The sequence below is a fragment of the Meleagris gallopavo genome, chromosome 8 (assembly GCF_905368555.1).
Source record: "Meleagris gallopavo chromosome 8, MGAL_WU_HG_1.1, whole genome shotgun sequence".
Classification (NCBI taxonomy): Eukaryota; Metazoa; Chordata; class Aves; order Galliformes; family Phasianidae; genus Meleagris; species Meleagris gallopavo.
The window spans coordinates 27533705-27553732 of NC_139411.1; the positions used below are offsets into that span (position 1 = coordinate 27533705).

Below are 20028 nucleotides of genomic sequence, written 5' to 3' on the forward strand. Positions count from 1 at the left end.
CAATGTTCCCATGGAAGTGACCGTAGTTACCTGCATGCCATCAGTAAGAATCTCATTCTTCGTTGACCCTTTTAGCTTCTTCTTATTTCTTTTGCTTCTTGAAGTTCCTTTTTCCCTTGTTTTCACATAGCTCCTCCTTTTAACGCTGCGGACTTTTTTTTTTTTTTTTTTGGCTTTTGTTGCCCCTTCAGTTTTTACTCTGTTGTACCTAAATATTGTCCCCCTCAAAATTCTATCCAGATGGACTTTATGCTTTCAGAACTAAGTTTAGGGACATGATTTGGCAATGGGTTTGTAGTTTTAGGTGGATGGTTTCAGTGATATAAAGCTATTTTCCCACCTACATGTTTTTATGAACTGAGTTTATGCCTTTACTCCTTAACTCTGTACATCTCTATGCATCCTTAAATTGGTTGATTTATGATTCTTTGGATGCAGACTGGCCATTTTAATTTGTTTCTTGGGTATTTGTTTATTTTTAGCTGACTATTGCTGTGTTCCTTAAAAAAGGCTATGCCTAGTGTGAGTTCAACAGCTTTGAGTTTTAGTGATGCCCAATAGCTTGAGTGAGTGATTTAATCTAACTAGACAGAGATGGACGTAACACTGCTTTACAGTATCAGCATCGAATTACTGACATCATTTAGCTGCCATGCAATGTGTCTGCTATTATTGATGCTGAAAGTTTCACTTCCATGACTGATAATCCTAGAAGTGGTGCCCTAAAGATTCAGTGTTTTCCTATCCAGAAATAAAGATAATCAGTAATACTGAACAGTCACAGAAAAAAGGCACATGGTTTGCATGCTGGTGATTTTTTTTTTTCTTTTATTAATTTTATTGAAATAATAAAACTTAAAAATGGCACCTTTTGATAATTTTTCTTGATTTATCAGTACTGTTTTCTAAGATATGTTCCAAAATAATTCAGGCTTCGGTAGCTTTGTAGAATAATCAGTAAGTTTCTATAACATTCAAATTCTCAAATTCTTGATTTTATGAAGCACTTTCTTCTTGAAAGACAGCACAAAATGACATTGAAAAAAGCCAAATTTGTATTCTTGAGATTGGTTATACTATATTCTATACTGTAACGTTACTTACTTCAGTGTTATTTGCTTTGATATCAACTTATTCTGGTAATATTCTGCATTATAGTCCTCCTTTAGAGGTAATAAAAAGTTTAGATCTATATTGCTTCCAAAAATATGGTTCATTTTGCCTTCCCTTTGATCTGTGACTCATACAGTGTGTTTTCTGAGAAGAATGCAGAAATATAGTATTATTTCAGCTAATCTAACACTTTCAATTTGACTAATGTCCTTTGTTGTCATTTTTTTTTTTTTTGTCGAGCATCTGTTAAACATAAAAGTCTATACTGTATTTTATCAGAACGAGCAATCCTGACATTGGTAATTAAGTCTTCCCTATTTCTGCTTTATTGGCTCTAACATCTCGGTCTAACAGATAGTACAAATTCTGCATTTGTTTACAAAACAGGTCCAGATTGTTCTTTGAATGTCCCTTCCACGGAGTCCTACTGGATCTTACCAAACGTAAAGCCATTCAGCCCTTCCGTGGGCCGGGCTTCCCATAAGGCAGTTCTTCATGGAAAATTTATGTGGGTGATTGGTGGATATACTTTTAACTACAGTTCATTCCAAATGGTGTTGAAGTAAGTGATTTCTCCCTTATGATATCCCTTCTGATAACACTTGGGGGAAAATAAATATCGACACAAATGAACATCTATCCTGCAACTCAATCAAAAGATTTATACTTTTTTAAGTTCTTTATTAACTGTCTTATTTCTATGCTTCCAATTTTCTTACAATTCAAAAGAATTAGAGTATGTGTAACAAAGATCTATGTAATATTAATGTGTGAACTCATCAGTCTTCTGAAAACTGTCACTATTATTTGCTAGAAACCGTAAAAGTGCTTCTGGTGATAAAACGGGGGAAGAAATCTGTGTGATGGTGTTTTCAGATAGTATATCTAGAGTGATATTTGCATATAAATATTTATTTATAATTACAAGAGGCTCATATTTAATGCAGGCATTTAGCCTGCTTGGTGCAGGGTATGTTGGTTCTTCATATTTGTAACACTCTGTATGCATATGCATTTGATCAGCTATTAAAAGCAAACTTGAAGCATCTACCATAGAAGTGTAGAATCTCTCACGTTGGAAGGGACCCATAAGGATCATTAACTCCAACTCCCAAAATATCTGTAAATATCACTTAGCCAATTTGTATGGTAACTTGTATACAGACAGAGGCCCTGAATGTGATAAATAATGCAACTGTTAGGATATGTTTATTTCTCCTATTTTTGTCTACCTCTTGTTTTCTTTTGCAATTTTACAGTCATCCAAAACAAATCCCATTGTCTTTGCATCTTCCTTTAATACCTCTGCGTTCTTATTTTTTACCTCTGTCTTGTTCTGTTGTGTTTCAATAGTTAATTTAAAGTTAAAGAAAATCAAATTCAGCTGTGTAACTGGGAGGGTGCTCAATAACAAGTTTTCAAAGCAATGCCAAAGGTTGTGGCTTAGGCAGTTGAGTGGTGGTTTTTTGCTTGCTAATAACTGTGAACTTAGTAACCTAGTTTCATAACTTTCTTGTAAGTGGTTTTAATTATAGCTGCAATTTCTGAAATTGTTGATGGGTCCCCAATAGAACTGTTCCAGTTTTCCCTTGATGAGCATTTAGCTCACTATCAATACTATTGCACTGTTACAGCAGTTAAAAATGATCACCCTATTGCTGCTAACAAATTACCTACAACCTCAGACAAACAATGTCTGATGAAGTGTGCACACTTTGTATAACAGAATTAGTTCAAAAATACAAAATCCCCTATTTCTGTGTGAATAGAAAACATTTTAATTTTTTATTTCTCTTCTAGCTACAATTTGGAAAGCAGTATATGGAATGTAGTGCCTGTATCCAAAGGGCCACTCCAGAGATACGGACACACACTTGCGTTATATCAGGTTTGAACTCCTCAACTTCTTATTTAATTAATTAATTTTTATGTACTGTTACTGATTTTGAAATGATTCATACATTTTTGAGGGTAATTTCTAGTCATTAAATGCTTTGTTGTTATTGCCTTCTTCATTATTTAGACCTGTTGCACAGTTTTGGAGAAAGAAAGACTTCTTAGCTCTAGAGCTAAACTTGCCAATATGGTATTCCCCCTCCCCCAAAGTAATACTTACAACTCTTGTGTAAGGAAAGGTGAACTGGGAGCCAAGTGTGACCTCAGCATGGACAAAGCCCTTTTGAGCAGGTGCCATCCCACAGGGGCTGAACACAGCATGTAGGATGGTGGGCTGATAGTGGGTCCTTTGACCATGTACATGGCAAGTGATGACCCAGGTCCAGAGACCATGCAGGGAGTCCAGCCAGGAGCAGGAGAAAGTAGGGCTGGAGGCAGGACTGGAGACAAGGCTACAGAATGTGCCTGAGGAGCCCATCCAGAAAACAAGCTATCTAGTGTCTGTGTCCAGATCAGCCCGGAGTAGGAGGGAGGGGAGGGTCCATGGCTGAACCCTGGCTGAGGCCCCTATGTGCCTTAAGGGCCGTGACAGTAAGAAATAATTTTTTATTTGCTTTATTACAACTGCTTACAGAAACAGAGCAGTTTTAAATAGTGGGTATGCTGCTTTATCAAAAGGACTTCTGAAATAATATTTTTATGGAAAGACTGTAAATCTGTGCCTTTCATTTATTTCTATGCATTCAGGCCATTTTTATCATTGGTACCATCCTGTGCCCAAGAATTCCAGGTTGTTGTGTGAAGAGATGCCACCTTTTGGGATATTGCTACTTGCTGTTTTGATATTCCCTACCTCTTTATACTGTTTTCTAATTGGGTTCTTGCTACCAGTTATGATTTTCTGTAAGTTTATCATATCCTCCATCATTACTGATTCATGATGAAAATTACTTGCTTTTTTAGTAATCCAGAAGGAAGGTATTTCGTACATCAGATAGTAACGAAGTCATTGTCTGTGCCTTTTTTTTAGTTTCTGTATCCCTTCTGAAAGAGTTGTTTGGGAGGTATCAGTACCTCGGAGATTTATATCAATCTACTATTGATTTTGAATTGGTATTATCACTGAACTATCAGCCACAAGTTTATGACCTTACTCTAGTCAATTAAAACCCCACCACCATAGTGCAGACTTAAAATAGTTTTGTATGCATCTTTTCATGAAAATCTATATGACTTTGTACATCCTTTTACTTGTTCTTGTATTGGACATTAAATATTACTCAACTCTTTGCCTTTGTTCATTATCTTGGGTATTTTGAGTAACTTAGTATTGAAATTGTCATTTTTCTGTTCATCCCTATGCCAGACTATTTCAAAGTATGTTGAACTAACAAATTCTTAATATTCATTTCTGTGGGATACCACAGATGACCTCTCCTCACTGTTAAGTGAACACTTTCTCAAAATTCCAACTGAGTCACCATTTTTATTAAATTCCTTAGGAACAGATCTTGGAGACTTTTTTTGTTGCTCCTTTACTATGACCACTTGTTATTAATTTCTGCTATGGAAATACCTGTGAAGTCTACGATGAAGAATTCAAATGCAAAAATTAATGTTATTACTATGACTCTATGTTTTTGGAATATTATACTGTCTGTTGGCAGCATAAATAAATCTAGTCGACTGTTCTTCTAATGCATTTGAAAAATGGTGTAGTACTTTACACATAAATTTTGCAGGCAACTCATCAAGCTGTTTCTTGGCTTGCCTTATAGCTTTCCACATTTTAATCTGCTGGATTTGAAGCAGATTTTGAAGTACTTTTTCTTACTTCTAACAGTCTTGTTAAGTTAAGCCTGATTTATTTTGGTCTTTCTAATTGGAATTTTTTTTTTTTCAAATAGAAAGGTTTTATGGGATCTCAGATGTCCTTAAAGTATCTTCATATCATCATTAAAGATTTTATTCTTTCAGTTGTACCTATTTAATTTTTTTTTATGTTTTCCTTTATATACATTGCTTTTCTGAAGTTGAGCAGAATTGTGGGTGTTTGTTTTTTGCTATTTTTTTCCCCCTGTCATATTTCTCTTCCAGAGATGCTGAATGTCACGATTACTACTGTAGCAATAATGTGAACTAGATTCTGTGCATGCCCCAAAGCCAACTCAAAAATTGTTTTTCTCCTCCTCAGTTCCCTGACTCACTACCTATGCATTATCTGTTCTTTGAAATGTCTTAGACTGCTATATTCTGGTTATTTCACTTCTTGTGGAATGTGGATCATTTTTGTCAGAAACATTCAAGTAACATAGCAATTTAGCAGTTCAGAATACAGGACTAAAATATCATTTAACCTTTTCGAGGTCAACAGTACTAGTATTTACTTGAGATGCTCCAAACTAAAGAGTAACCATTAAAAAAAGAATTACCAGCAAATATCAAACAATACAGACTTGTGTGATCTTAAGATAAACTTTTATTTTTTCCTTTCACGTATTCAGTCCTTTGAAAAACAAAATTTGAGTGTGAAGAGTGGCAGGATATCATATAATACCTAGAGATGGCAGCTGTGAGCTGTGTTTAGAGCTGTGTACTACTCACTGTTCAACGTTTTCTTTTTAGAAGAGAGAAAATAGTATCTACCTAGAAAAAATTAGATTAAGTTTTTGACTTCAGCTCCCAAGATTTCAAAGCCTGTGCTAGACTAGTGTGAGAGCACAGAGCTAGTATTGCCTGACTGTGGTGCAAGCTAAATTGAGGCTATATAATTGACTCTGTGGAGAATGAAATAAGTTACTGTGCCATTTCCCTCAGAAAGCTTCTTTAGTTAAAATTGAAGTACTGTACTTCTTTACTCTGAAGAAAAGAGATCAGAAGACTCCCACTGATGTATAGTTATAACAAGTGACTAAGACTTTTATATTCTCTCCACTATAAATGCATAAAATGTGTTCTTGCTTTTAGACCAGCTAAATTGTTAGATAGTGTTGCCTTCAGTCCCACTTCAGACTGTTTTTTGGAAAAGCACGACCTATCTCTGTTAGCAATTGGTTCTCCCATATCTGAGAGATTCTATGTAGTTTCAGCATCTTGATACTTCAAAAATGTCAACGTACTTTGAAATGAATCACAGAAGAAAAAGGATTATGAAGAGACTGGAGATAATGGTTTGTGAAGTCTTGAAAGCAGGAATATACAGCTTTGTCAAACCATGACTAGACAGGAAGTTAGATAGCAAATTGAAAACTACTAGATGGCTGGAGTAAAGCATGGTGGGAGTTGCATAGAGAGTGAGTGCATGATCACTGTTGGACATGACCTTCTGGTCATATCACGGAGTTTGAGCTTATAATGAAACTGTTTCTTCTAGTCCCATGGCAGTGGAAGGTTGACTGGGCATTGAAATTAGATTCTTTTAGGTTTGGCAAGCAAACAGGCTGACACAATAGAAATTGTAAAGATGTTTCCTGATATGTGTGCCATTTTATACGTACTCCAACTTAATTTGACTTGTTTGTGTACTATAAATGTTACTTCTGATTTTAAAGGTTTATTTAAAAAAGGGTAATTGTTTTGATTTCCAAATTAATTGGTATTGATGCTGAGTGTGCGTGTCTCTTCTTATGTTTTTGTTAGTTTAATCAAAATCTAGAGTTAACAAAACAAGAGCAAAATCTTTTTCTCCCTTAATGTGAGACACTCTTTCACCAGTTAGTTTATTGTTCTTGTATATGCTTACTCATGCAGGTAATTGTAGTATGATTTGGAAAAGCACTGGGAATATAGAAGTCTGTTCTAACCATTCAATTAATACTCGTTAGTGGGTTGTACCACCAAGTTACTTTTTAAAATTATTTTGTGGCTTTCAATTACATCCTCTGAACATCCTGCTTTTAAATTCTGATCTGTAGATCTCAGAAGAAATTGAGAACTAGGCGAGATGAGCAATCACAAGATTCTTATTTATAAATGCTGTGGACTTCTTGTTTTGACAAGGAGACTCATGCAGGAATTCTTATTTAACATACTGGATTGCAAAAATTCTTGCAATTTTTGTTTTTACTCCTATTAAAAACAAGAAATAATTTGGATATTTTATGGAAAATTCTGTAGATTACCTTGTCAGTTCTTATGAAACTTTGAACGTGCATATAGCAGTGTTAATTAATGGTTATTCACTTAAAAGCAGAGGACTTATATTTGGATTTAGAGCCTTTATTCATTTACATAAATAAGTGATTTCATATAGGTATCTAACTTTCTTCTTTGATATAACTCTAAGGATAAAAGTAGATTGAAATTTTTCATGCTTTTTCAGATTTGTAAAAGTATTTTGCCTTTTAAATTATGAAGTTCAGACTGTTAGGATGATTTCTATTTGTTTACCAGAAGCCTGTATTTTTTTGCTGTGCCATGTATTTAGGACACACAAAGTAATTGACTTTCCAAAGATTTTTTCCTCCCTAAGAAATTTTTCTCTGCGTTTACAAATTGGATATTGTTCATTATCATCTAAATATAATATTTTTTTAATTGTTTGTGGTAGGGAATTTTTTTTAAGAACATGGTAATATCTATCGGAAAGTTTTAATTCAGTTGAAACTAACAATCTCTTCTGTTGCTATTTTTCTGACTTACCCTGTAACAATTGCCAAGAAACCAACTGTCATGGCCTGTAGGTGGGAATGTCATGAATAAGTGAGCTGCATAGATGCTCCTCTTACAGTGGAAAATTTCCTTTTCTGCAGGAATTTCCTACTACATAGGAAGCCTGAATTACACATTGAATATATACTGTACTTTTATATGCTTTGCATGGGTTGACATTTGTATGCAATTTTCATTTAAAAAAACTGCAAGATTTTTAGAGGTTTCTGTAACTTCTTAGGTGATTTTAGCAGTGTGAAGTAACACATCTAAAAATGACCCAGGTTAATTTCTTGAGTAAATATTCTGTTGTGATCTTCACTCTATATGTTTGAAGATGTTGCTTTTGACATGTGGTATTAGAAACTCAAAACAGGAGTGTATTGGAGATCACATGTCTTCATGCTTATCTGCCTGTTGTTCAGCTCTCTGTTTCTTGCATAGTCTACCTCTTGGCCTCTGCGTTTCTCCAGTGTAAAGAGTTCAGTTTTTAATATCTCTCATCTGGGACACATGTCCAGGTTATTGTTACTTTTTCCTCACTAGTTTCATGAGGATATGCTGTTTTAAACCTTTATTTGCTTTATTTGCTTGTTCATCTAATTACTGATGTAGTAGTATGCCATATTAGTTTGAGTACAAGTATGTGTATGTAGGTTGCTCTGGAAGTAATACCTCCTCTTTATGTCCATTAAACTACAAAGAGCATGATAACACTATTTGATGAAGCAAATTCTCAGCTACAAAACACTATTTTTCAACGGTCACTTCCACTACTATGCATTGCCACCAGCCATGAACAAGCGCCCGTATGCCATGCTTGTAAAAACAAACAAAAAACCCAATACAAAACAAAACAAACGACACCAGTGGGAGGGTGAACCACTGCTTAAAAGCTGCTATGACGGCATAATTTCTAGGAAAATGTTTCTCATGCCATTCATTTTTCATCATCCCAAAAAGATGAAAGTCAGAAGGCTCCAAATTCAGACTATACAGTGGATGTGGTAGGATAGTCTAGACGAGATTGATTAAGTGCTCCACAGTCTTTGAACCAATATGGGGCCTGGCCTTTTGACGTTGCAAAAAAAAAAGATTGTTGTCTTCTCTGGCCCAATTCTGGAAATTTAATCTTTCAATTTAGTCAGTGCTGTGATGTAGTTTCAGAGCTGGTTTGCCTGGGTTCCAGGAAATCCAGAAAGAGCACCATGATAGTGTGCATCACTTTCCCAATGAGGGCTGCATCTTCAGCAACTTCTTTGATGGGGAATTCGTATATTGCCACTTGATGGACAGCTGTTTTGAGTCCAGCTTGTAGTGGTGATACCTTGTCACCAGTAATGATGTGATCCACGAAACTGTTGCCTTCACTTGTTTTGGCTCAATAGGTCCTGTCAAATAAACATATGTTGTTCTTTCTGTTCCTGTGTGAACATGCGCCAACAATTTGAACATTCCAGTGTAAGTTTTGCAATAATTCAACATTGCCATCATTGTTTCCAGTATTTTGAGGCCAATATTCAGCTCCATACACAATCTGTAATCTGCTGATCTGCATGAATGAGCACATGGGGATGCTCTTCACTTTGTAGTATAACAGCTGTATCACCATCCGGAACATGCCTTGTCTTTCACGTCACTGTCAACACTGCTGAAACCTGCCACCACTTCACTGTGCTCACATCCACTCTGGTCTCTATGAATGTTTGCAGGCATCAGTGAATGTTGATGGATGCTGTTTTTTTCCATACACATTCAGTGATACACCTTTGCTTCATATGCACTTACATGTCAGATGCCACTCTGTCAGGCTGCCCCTCTGCTATTATCTGCCGCACAACAACAAAATGTAATGGAATATTGGTGGCAAGGTCCAACCTCTACTGCCATACCACCACCATCCACCTCTGATGTTGTGGGCCAACATAATAAAATAGGAGGCATTACTTTTGGAGAAACTCTCATAGTATGCTTCATTCCTGTGCTCGAAGGTGAACACTATTTGTATTCCTGTCCTCTTGGAAGTCATTATCTTGTGTACAGAAGGCCTCACCTTCAGCATATGTCACGGTTTCTTGTTTTTTTCCATCAGTATTCCACATCATGACGTCATTGAACGCACTGGGAGTTAAAGAGTTAGTGCTGCAGTTCTTTGGCTTGTCAGTGTACTTCAATAGTAAACTAAGTTTTTTTTTTTTTCCTTTAGCTTATTGCTGCTCTTTTCCTCATCTGGGCCAATATCTCGACTTTTCCTTCCCTCCCCTACCCTCTCCATCATGCTCCCTTCACAGGGTGTGGATCCATGGGTCCCTTCACCCCCTTGACATAGAAACCAGGCCAAACCATGACAGCATATGCCTTGGTTTATAGCTGGTTTATGGACAGACTCCTTTTCTCTCAACCTTTGGGCTATACTTCTTTTCTCTCTAGACTTCTCAGAGAATGCTTGCCTTTATGTGATTGCTCTTGTCCTTTATTTATATGCTTGTAAAATTTTTCATTCTGTAGTTCTATGGACTTAGGTCTGTGAGCCTTTCTTTTTCCATATTGAGCTGATCATAGCTAACTTTCGAAGTGGTTTTTAATTTTTTATTTTTATTAGCAGTGGGAGGAGCTGCTTAATCCCAGAAATAGCCTGGAGTGAAGCTTTCTTAAATGTGATTTTGGGATTGATAAAGTAGTTTTCATGACTTTTTTGTCTTTTTCTCTGTAGAACTCTGAATAGTTTTGTGTACAGGATCTGCTGTGTCATTTATAAAGATAGCTCCTCTCAGAAGTGTTCTTTTATCTGTATGTTGAATCATTTAAATAGAACGGTGAGGAGAACACTGCCAGCTGTCTGAGGGGTCATTCTGTAATTCATGTGGCTTTTCAGGTCACCTTTTTAGCGTATTGCGTCTTTGCTCTCTCTCTCTTAAAAATAAAAAAAAAAATATTTTTAAGAAATGTTATATTTCACCTGCAAGTCCCTAATTAGGTCCTTCATTCCTCTGTGCTTCACTCTGTGAGTCTGAATTGGCAGTTTCAACAGTGAGCTCTCCGGGATAATTTAAAGAAAAGTATTTGCTCAAACCATTCATGTTTCACTAGTCTACAAATTTCCTATAAGCCTGGTCATGGTTTAACCCAGAAGCAGCTGAGCACCACACAGCTGTTCACTCACCTCCCCCCCAACCTCCAGTGAGATCGGGGAGAAAACTGAAAAGTGCAAGAACTCACATGTTGAGATAAGGACAGTCTAGTGAAGAGGGGAAAAAAAAATTAAAAAAGAGGGAAACCACCACCACCAACAGAGTACACAAAGCAAGGAATGCACGACAAAGTTACTTACCACTTGCTGACCGATTCCCAGCCCGTTGCTGAACAGAAGCAGCCCTCCTATCCAATGCCCCCAGTTTTATTGTTGAATGTCACACCATATGGTATGGGACATCTTTGTGACCTGTTTCTGTCAGCTTTGTCACCTCCCAGCAACTTATACAACCCAGCTTCTCTCTGACCAGGCAGCATGAGAAGTTCAAACAACCTTGACTTGTAAGTGCTGCTCAGCAGCAACCAAAACGTCAGTGTGTTATCAACATTATACTCACACAGCACTGAACTAGCTACTAGGAAGAAAATTAACTTCATCCCTGCCAAAATCTGGACAAGCCCTCGTGTTTAATACAGTGAAATGCTACAGCGTATTTCTTTATGAAAAGCAGGAAGATGGTCTTTGAAACTAAACGTATTTTAAAAAGTCAGAATAGCACACTAGAGGTCAGCATCTCTGTTTTCAAGATGGTTTAGCTATTAAGGAAGAAAATCAGAAAGCTTATTCTGTCATAGTGATTTTTCCTTGCAATCTCAAGAATTATGACAGATTTTACTACCAACTCGTCACTGAGTAATGGATTGATAGGCTATAGAATGCTACCTGCAGCCTTGGTTTATTTCTTACTAGAGACATATTGATGATTATTTTAATTAATTATAATAGGAACAGTTAATTTTTCAGATGCAAATCCTATCACTATTTTTAAAATAAACTAATAAACTCCATTGGTACTGTTACCATCTTACTTTCTTGGCGTTTAATATTACATAAAGTGCACAAATCTATATTCAACATTCGAAATAGGAATTGTAGTTGTTCCTTAGATACCGAAGGAAAGTAGCATTCCTGAAGGTAATTGGGCATGTGCCTCCTTCTCAAAGCATGCATGTAAAGAAAGTCTGGCTGGCCCAAAGCAGAATCTCCTAGAAACCTGTTTTTACATCTGTGGCAAACAACCCAACAGTAGAAGTCTTTGGAGTCAATAGCTGTGCTTTAGCACGCTTTGTTTTTATTTTGGAAAACTAAGGCTGGCATGAACCTAAAGCCAACCCATAACGTCATATACATATTTTTCTTTAACATCTGTTTTAGTTACTGAGTTAGTCCAAAAACATTCATTAGATGTATGGGGAACAATTCCTTTGGATCTTGCCCTCCTTCATGGAATTTGAGAATTTGTCAAGAAAGTTCTAACACTACTGAATCTTTCTAATTAATAGCTGATATTTGGGAGTATCTTCCTAAGTAAGGCTCCTCAGTGCAAGGCAAAGACCTAGAGGAAGATTTCTCAAGAAATACCAGCATAAGATAAAATGCAGCTCAGCAGACAGGTATTGCAAGAACAGCATTCAAAGCAAGTCTTAATTCCTCACCGATGATGACGATAAGTATTACGTTATGACCACTTTCACTGTGGTATTGTGAAAGATGCCTTGGCAGTCTTTTGGCTTGCATGCTTTGATGCCTGTAGACTCCGTCAGTGCTTACATCCCATAGAAACAATCCCTTTGGTTGTGTTCAGTAATTGCCTTCTTACAGATCTTTACTTGAGGCCTTTGAAATGTATTTTTATTTCACAGGAAAATAATGACTTCAGATGTATAGTTAGTACAGATATTATCCCAGTACTAGTTCCTACTGAAGATTGTGAATTGTGAACATCTTTTGTTCAAAGACCAGTGTAGGCTATTCTCTAACATAGAGTAGCACTGTATAGGAAGAACTCCAAATTAAGAAATGTTTACATGCGTCAAATGGGGGAACAGTTAAAAATTGTATTTTGCTTTGCTGGTCTTAATAGACTGCCAATCTACTGATCAGCCTTATTTTTCAATTTCCTTATGGTTCATTCAGACTTCTTATATTATGCAGTTTCTTTATCTTAGTTTTGTTGTTTTTTTTTTTCTCCTGAGGAACAGTAGTCCGTGCCAAGCAAAACTTCGCTAAATGTGCTATTCTGCAGCTTTCTTTTTTTTTTCTTGATGAAGTTGGTTAGGCCCTAGAGTATTTATGATACTGCATTGTGCAAGAGATGACTGCCTACTGTACGAACACCATACAGGTGAGATGCTGAGTGTACGTAGACCTGATGTGTCCTACCAAACATTAACTCGTTATTTGGACCAGAAGCAGTATTTTTCTACCTGGGATAAACTGTCCTTGAACAGTGAGCCAGTCAGTGAAGCCAACAAGCTGGAATTCATTCTATGACTATATATGCCTTGAAGTTAGAGATTTACTAGAATCATTTTCAATCAATATTTAAGTAAATCATTCTTTACTTATCTCAAAAAACAACGCCATCTGTTTTGATATGTGGTTAATGAAGATTGGAAAATCTCTTTTGCATCCTTTTAGAAGAACTCAAAGTACTCTCCCATTGAGATTTGATTTTAGTACATGTGCCCAAGGGGATGATGTACTGTCATCAACTGCATTGTCCCGTTTCTTTGGGCTGATTTGTTTATGATTGTGAAGTTTCTCAGGACTTAAGTTATGTTGTCATTAAGATAAAATGTTCTCTCTTGTGCATATGCCAAATGAAATTCATATAGTCTGAGTGTATGGTAAATTATGTTTTAGTTCTGTGAGCTATTCCTTAAGAAGACAGTATAAATCCCTTTCTGCTTAGATTTTTAATAGCTGCAGTGTGAATTAGAGTCATGTAATTAAAGTTTTTCTGCTTGAAGTAATCTGGTTGAGATTCATTTTCATGTCATTTTCATGGCTGCGTTTATTCTTCAGTGAAGTGCTCTCCTTATCATCACTTTTGCTTTAGCTTAAGTATTGTTTTCAGGGACCAGTGTCTGTTATTGAGCTGTTTAAGCTAGCATTAACTGTACGTGAAGATCTAAATCAGATTGTTCAGTTATAAAATTCTATGCAGCACAGGAATACGCAGCTCAGATGTTATCTTTTTTGTAATCCATTATCTGTTCTCTCCTTTCTCCCAATTTTTACAGGAAGACATATACATGTACGGAGGCAAAATTGAAACAAATAATGGCAATGTTACTGATGAGCTGTGGATTTTCAACATCCACAGTCAAACATGGAGCATCAGAACTCCTGCTGTACTTGTACATGGCCAGCAGTATGCTGTGGAAGGTCATTCAGCACACATCGTGGAGCTGGACAGCAGAGATGTGGTTATGATTATCATTTTTGGATATTCTGCCATATACGGTTACACGAGCATTGTGCAAGAATACTACATAAGTAAGTTGCTTTCAAGTCATTTTTATCATGTATTGATGAAAAAAATTCCTTAGGAACGCTTCCCATTTTCACAAAGGAAAATAAATATTTGGCAATATTATCTCACTGTTTTTTCCTTCAGACAACACTGATCAGATTAATTGTTAGTAGCATTAGTATGTGTTTGGAATATAATGACTTTGGGTATTTGTTAAAGCTAAAACAATAAATTCCAAACAGTAGTAGTTATTCTGATGAAACTTACCCTTTTTAACCATAGACTTAATGTTTTTACTATGTAGCAGAGTAAAAAATCAAAGGGCAAAACAGAATACAATAAAGAGTCAAATACAACAAAAATTCAGTTAATTTTGAAGATTCTTTACTTAATGTTGTAATATCATCGTGCTGATTTTTGAAATGTAATAACTTTGTTTATTGTTACACATAAGCTAGTCTCAGAAATGTATACTTGCTCCTTCTAAAAGAAATAAAAAGATTTTTGGATAATGTATAAATTTCCAATTGGAATAAATTCCCAATATTGGAAAAAACATATTTTTAAGAATTCTAACATGTCTGTCTGGGATTCCCCTGCCACAATGGCAGGCTTTTCTGATGGGTGATTTTAAATGTTAAAGTTAAATAAACAAAGGCATCTTATCTTGCACGCGGTACTTCTAAGACATTCTTATAATAGAATAATCTTGAAAATACACCTTCTGATTTTCTTTAGAAATATTTGTATACTCACTAATTCAAACAGTGTTTGAATTATTGTTTTCTGTAGAATTGATTTGAGTTTCTTGCAGTTATATAAGCAATCACAGAATGCATTCAAAACTTCCAAGTAGTGTTTTTATGTTAAGACATTAATCTTAAGTCTTTTAAGTAGTTTCATTTCTTATTTACATTTATGCATATTGACTTGGAAACTGCAGATTTGTGAGGTGGGGAAATCACTTCAAAACATAGAGGATTCTTGTTCTTTCTGCATTACCTGTGAGTTGTAGTGATGTTGAACAAAGCTGAAAGAGAATGGGAATAAGAGGAAGAGTGCAATGATGTGCTTATTCCACGTTGGAAAAATTTGATTAAACTGAACAAAGTTACTAAAAAATTATACTCTGAGAATTATTTTTCACAACAATACTTTAAGGGTTAGTAAGTATTGAAGGCTAACTTTTTTCATTTTACCTCATTGAATTTCCATCTCCCTTCTCTCACCCCCAAAGTCAAATGATTTTTGTGTCAAGTTTTCTTGAATTCTTTGTCTGCTGCAGCATTTATTTACATTTTTGCAATTATAAGCTCATTTTTAATCATGAAATTTTAGATATTTGTTTGGACTAAGAATGACTAGTTTCTGGGGAATTTAGCAGCTCATAATCAAAAGGTATGGGAAGTAAGAGAAGTACGGATGTGAACCCACTTGAACTGGAAAGAAAATTTCTAACAATAAAGGGCTCCTGATATTGTGAAAACAAATATCAAAGTTCCTTTTTCTTTTTTTTCATTTCTTTTAACGAATACGTTGTGTGACTATTTCAAATTGTACTCTTTTATTCTAAACATTATCAGCTATTGTTTTTAATTCAAATGAAAGTTAGTTTCCAGGCATATGCAAAATGCCTTCTGGAAGAAAGCACTGTACAAATCTTTCCCTTTGGTTCATATTAATTGAAACTGCAAGTGATCCAGATTTTTTAGTGAACTTTAATGATCTTGACGTATGGAAGTCTGATGCTAAAACCTTCTCTAGTTACTATAATCCTGATTTCCATGGGCTCTGGCAAAAAGAACACCCAGAAAGTTGTCGCTATTTGTGGACTCCTAGATTTTCTCATAGGCATGTGGGTCTACTAACAAAGCATGTTAGTTGAAGGTGTGCACAGTCTCAAAATTTCTCTCATGTTTGTTTCTCTCATGTCAAGTAATTTTTATCAAAATCATCAAAGTCCTATAAAAATCAGACATGGCTTGCAGCCAGAATTTCACCATGTGAAAGCACAGAAATTTGTTTGTACTCTAAGGGTATGATAGTTACAGTAATAATAAAAGCTTTCTGTTGTCCTTTCTTGCTGTGATTGGAGTTATGACTTCTGAGGAAACAATAAATCTTGGTATGGGAATTATGTCGTTGATTTTACTAACTTGAACCATAAAGCTTTTCTGGGTTACTCCCCAGGGAAATTTATTTCCTTTTAGGTTGGCAATACCTCATAAACCTTTTGAGAATCTCAATGTGAATCTCAAGGTGAATATAATAATGGTGTTTTGTTTTAGCTAAAGTTTATAAAAGCTCCATATACATTAAGAAACTTCTGAATAAATCTTCTGTGATTTTATTTTGTTCTTTAGAAGGTAGAGATTTGTTTGGATCAGCAACATATCACTTCAGTTTTTAGGCTGAAATTTTTTATGACTTTAGAAGTGGGTCTTAGGTTGCTTTTGATTTAAGGATGTTTCTTTGAAGTAGAGTTAAAAGAAATGGCCCTGTGATGTAATGTATGCTTCCTCTTTGTCATAAGTTATGAGCTTCATAATTGCAAGAAAAAAATCTTACAGTTTATTCTCATTGCATTTAAACAAAGATGGGATGCTGAGGTGCTACCTTAGAAATCTGTTCCGTTTACTTGACCTGTTCAAAGGCTTTACTATATCAAGAAAGGGTCAGACCAATGTATCTAGCTTTGCTTTGGTTTCTTCTAGGCTTATTACTGCATATAAAAACTTTTTAAATTTTTTCAAAGATCTTTTTAGAAACACTTTTGTTATTTCCAAATGCTATTTTAATTATTTGTCTTTAACTGATACAATTATTACTGCTTAAATTTGAAGGGTTGTTTTTCTTTTTTTTTTTTTTAATGTGACCAACCTAATTAGAAATAAATAAAGAGAAAATCGACAAATAGAAAACAAATTTTTTTTGTAGTTCACTGGATTTCATTGACGGAATGGTTCCATGTTTGTATGTGATTAACTTGCTCTAAGGAAAGGTCTGAAATGAATCTTGATCATCACAACCCATGCATTGTAGTAAAAACACCGTACTTTATAATTTCTTCTATTATGTGTGTCGATTAATCTTAAGTAGTTTGGAAAACATCTGGAGAATTAATTCAAGGTTTATAATTTTAGTGACTGGATATCATCTAAATCATAGCTATCTTTATCATTGTTTCGTTTATGTTTGGTTATGTTATTTTCTGGGTTACACGTTTTCTAATGTAAGCAGCTCATCTCCCTTCCTGGAATTATCTTTGAATTAAAGATACCAACCCTATTTTTGCCAGACTGATTAGCACAACCTCATTTCTTCTTGTCTTGTTCCAATAGTTCATCTCTGTAACTTTTTCACAAGTTCATCTTTCTTGAATGTGGATGATTAGAAAACATCTGTGGGATATTCTAGGTGTGTTTTCACCTTTACCTGGATAAATAACCTTAGTCTCACCTGATAAATGACATTCGTATTGCAACCATGAGAAAGCCATTACTGGCTCATAGACTTTCTCTGATGAAGCATTCTTCTCAGTTATTATCAACTGATGAGCTTCCATTTTATGGAAGGTTATGTTACTAATCCCGGTGCTCGACATCTTTAAATTACAGCTGAATATGTTTTTTGGCTTTTTTTTTTTTTTTTTTTTTTCCACTGGTAGCTGAGATCATCCAGTTCATCCTGCATGTTATTCTGTTTCTTTTGTGAATTGGCAATGTCTGAATGCATGTGATTATAGCATCTTAAGTTTGTGAGCATCTTAAAATGCACCCTTTCTCATCCTTAAGAAGTCTGGTTAGTAATTCTGACACCTCTCAACATGTTTTTTTTTCACTTGGAAAGTCTTCTGGAAACAGTTGTAGAAAACTGGGCATTAGAACCAATATTCTGACCAGAATATTGCAGCATGTAAGCATATCTATTTATGGAATTATTGGATGGGAATGCCTGAAAACCAGTCTTCAGGGAGACAGGAATGGAAGGGAGCTGGCAGCTCTTTAAGGAAACCTTTTTTAGAGAACAAAGCTCTTCATCCCCAAGCATAAGAGATCAAGTGGAGGAGGTAGGAGATCAGCATGGCTGCGTGAGTACCTGCTGGTCAAACTGAAGGAAAAAAAGGAAATTTAGAGGTAGTGGAAGCAGAGCTGTGTGGTCTGGGAAGAATACAGGGATACATGTTTAGACATGTAAAGATGAAATCATGAAAGACAAGGTGCAGATAAAAATGAATTTGGCAAAGGATGTGAAAAATAATAAGAAGGAATTCTACAGGTACGCTGGGCTGATCAGAAGAGACAGGCCAAGGAGGCTGTACTCCCTCCGGTAAACGAAAAGGGAGAACTGTCTTCAACAAACATGGTGAAGGCTGAGGTATTCAGCAAATTCTTTGCCTCAGTCTTCACTGACAGTCAGTCTACCCATGTCGCTCCTGTTCCTGAACCCCTCTAGGCAGACTTTGGATTATGTTATGGATTTGTAGGCTGGACTGTTTGGTGGATAAAGAATTGATCGTATCTTTCCAACCAGAGTGTTGTGGTCGACAGCTCTATGTCCATGGGGAGGCTGGTCATAAGAGGTGTCCCCCAGGGGTCTTTCTTGGGACTGCTGCTCTTTAACATCTTTATCAATGACATAGTGGGACTGAGTGTACCCTCAGCAAGTTTGCTGATGACACTAAGCTGAGTGGTGCAGTCAATGCAATAGAAGGAAGGAATGCTACCCAGAGGGATGTGGATTCCCACTTGAAAATGAGAACATACTGAAATTTAAACGAAGCCAAGTGCAAGGTGTTGCATTTTGGGTCCGGGCAACCCCAGATGTGTACAGACTGGGAGAACTCTTTGAGAGCAGCCCTGGGAGAAGGTCTTTGGGGTACTGGTAGATGAGAATCTTGATGCAGCAGTGTGCTCTTACTGCCTGGAATGCCACTGATGTCCTCAGATGCATAACAAAAGAATGTTGGAAGGGGATTGTTCCCTTCTGCTCTGCCCTTGTGAGGCCCCATCTGGGGTACTGTGTCCAGGCCTGGGACCCCCAGCACAAGAATGACGCAGAGCAGTTGGAGATCTGTTTTTTAACTATAAATTGCATCAGAATAGTAAAAGTAGTAATCTTGTCAGTTCCAGACTGATTTGGCTTTTTAAGCTATTGAGGTTGCAGAATTGATTGATCAATCAAATATTTCCACTGATATAATGCTAGAAAGAGTGGGATGTCTTAGTATGAGAAGAGTTACGAAAATTCATTTAATGATTGGATTTCTGTTTAAAGAAAAAGTGAAGATTCATATCTGAGTTGAGCAATGCCTTGAAATTCAGACAGAATTGTTTCAGACACTACTTTTTGCACTGAATGATTGTGTATTAAGATGGCAAAGAATCACAAAAGAGATTAACACTGAATATCTTCTCAGTTTTAGAAGTCAAAGTTCAGATGGTTCAACTAAATCTTAGAGGAACAACAGAAACAGAAACTGATACTCCTTTTGATTTACTTCAGAATGATGCTTCTGAACCTCTTTTCTCAAATTTAGTTATCCATAGCGCATTTTTTTAATAAACAAGATGGAACAGCAATTCATATTTCTGTGCAAATCCTGGAGAGCTATATAATATGCAATTTTACTGCAAAAATGTTCTAGTTATTACATGAATCAGACAGATATAAATGCAAAATATTATATTATACAAGTAAACTTTCATGATGGTACTTACTATGTAAAGTAGTAGTCGTTTTTTCTCCCTGAAAGGCATATATGCTGATCTTGTGGACTGATTAGTATTTAAATGGAAAAATGAGGATGGTGTTGGTGATAGAAAGGTGTATCAGCAGATTGACATTTCACTGATCC

The 20028-nt window shown here is 35.9% G+C and overlaps 1 protein-coding gene across 7 annotated transcripts in view; it reads left to right on the forward strand.

Moving 5' to 3' along the window:
- Nucleotides 1-20028, forward strand: part of ATRNL1 (attractin like 1) — a 435859-nt gene that overhangs the window by 53635 nt on the left and 362196 nt on the right. For all 7 annotated transcript variants that reach the window (XR_014884915.1, XR_014884914.1, XM_085230235.1 and 4 more), the window contains exons 6-8: nt 1501-1675; nt 2914-3001; nt 13939-14194. Coding sequence is in view for 5 of the 7 variants with exons in the window: in XM_085230235.1 (XP_085086361.1) it covers nt 1501-1675; nt 2914-3001; nt 13939-14194 (519 nt within the window). In the remaining 2 variants the exon portion in view is untranslated. The remainder of the gene's footprint in view (nt 1-1500; nt 1676-2913; nt 3002-13938; nt 14195-20028) is intronic.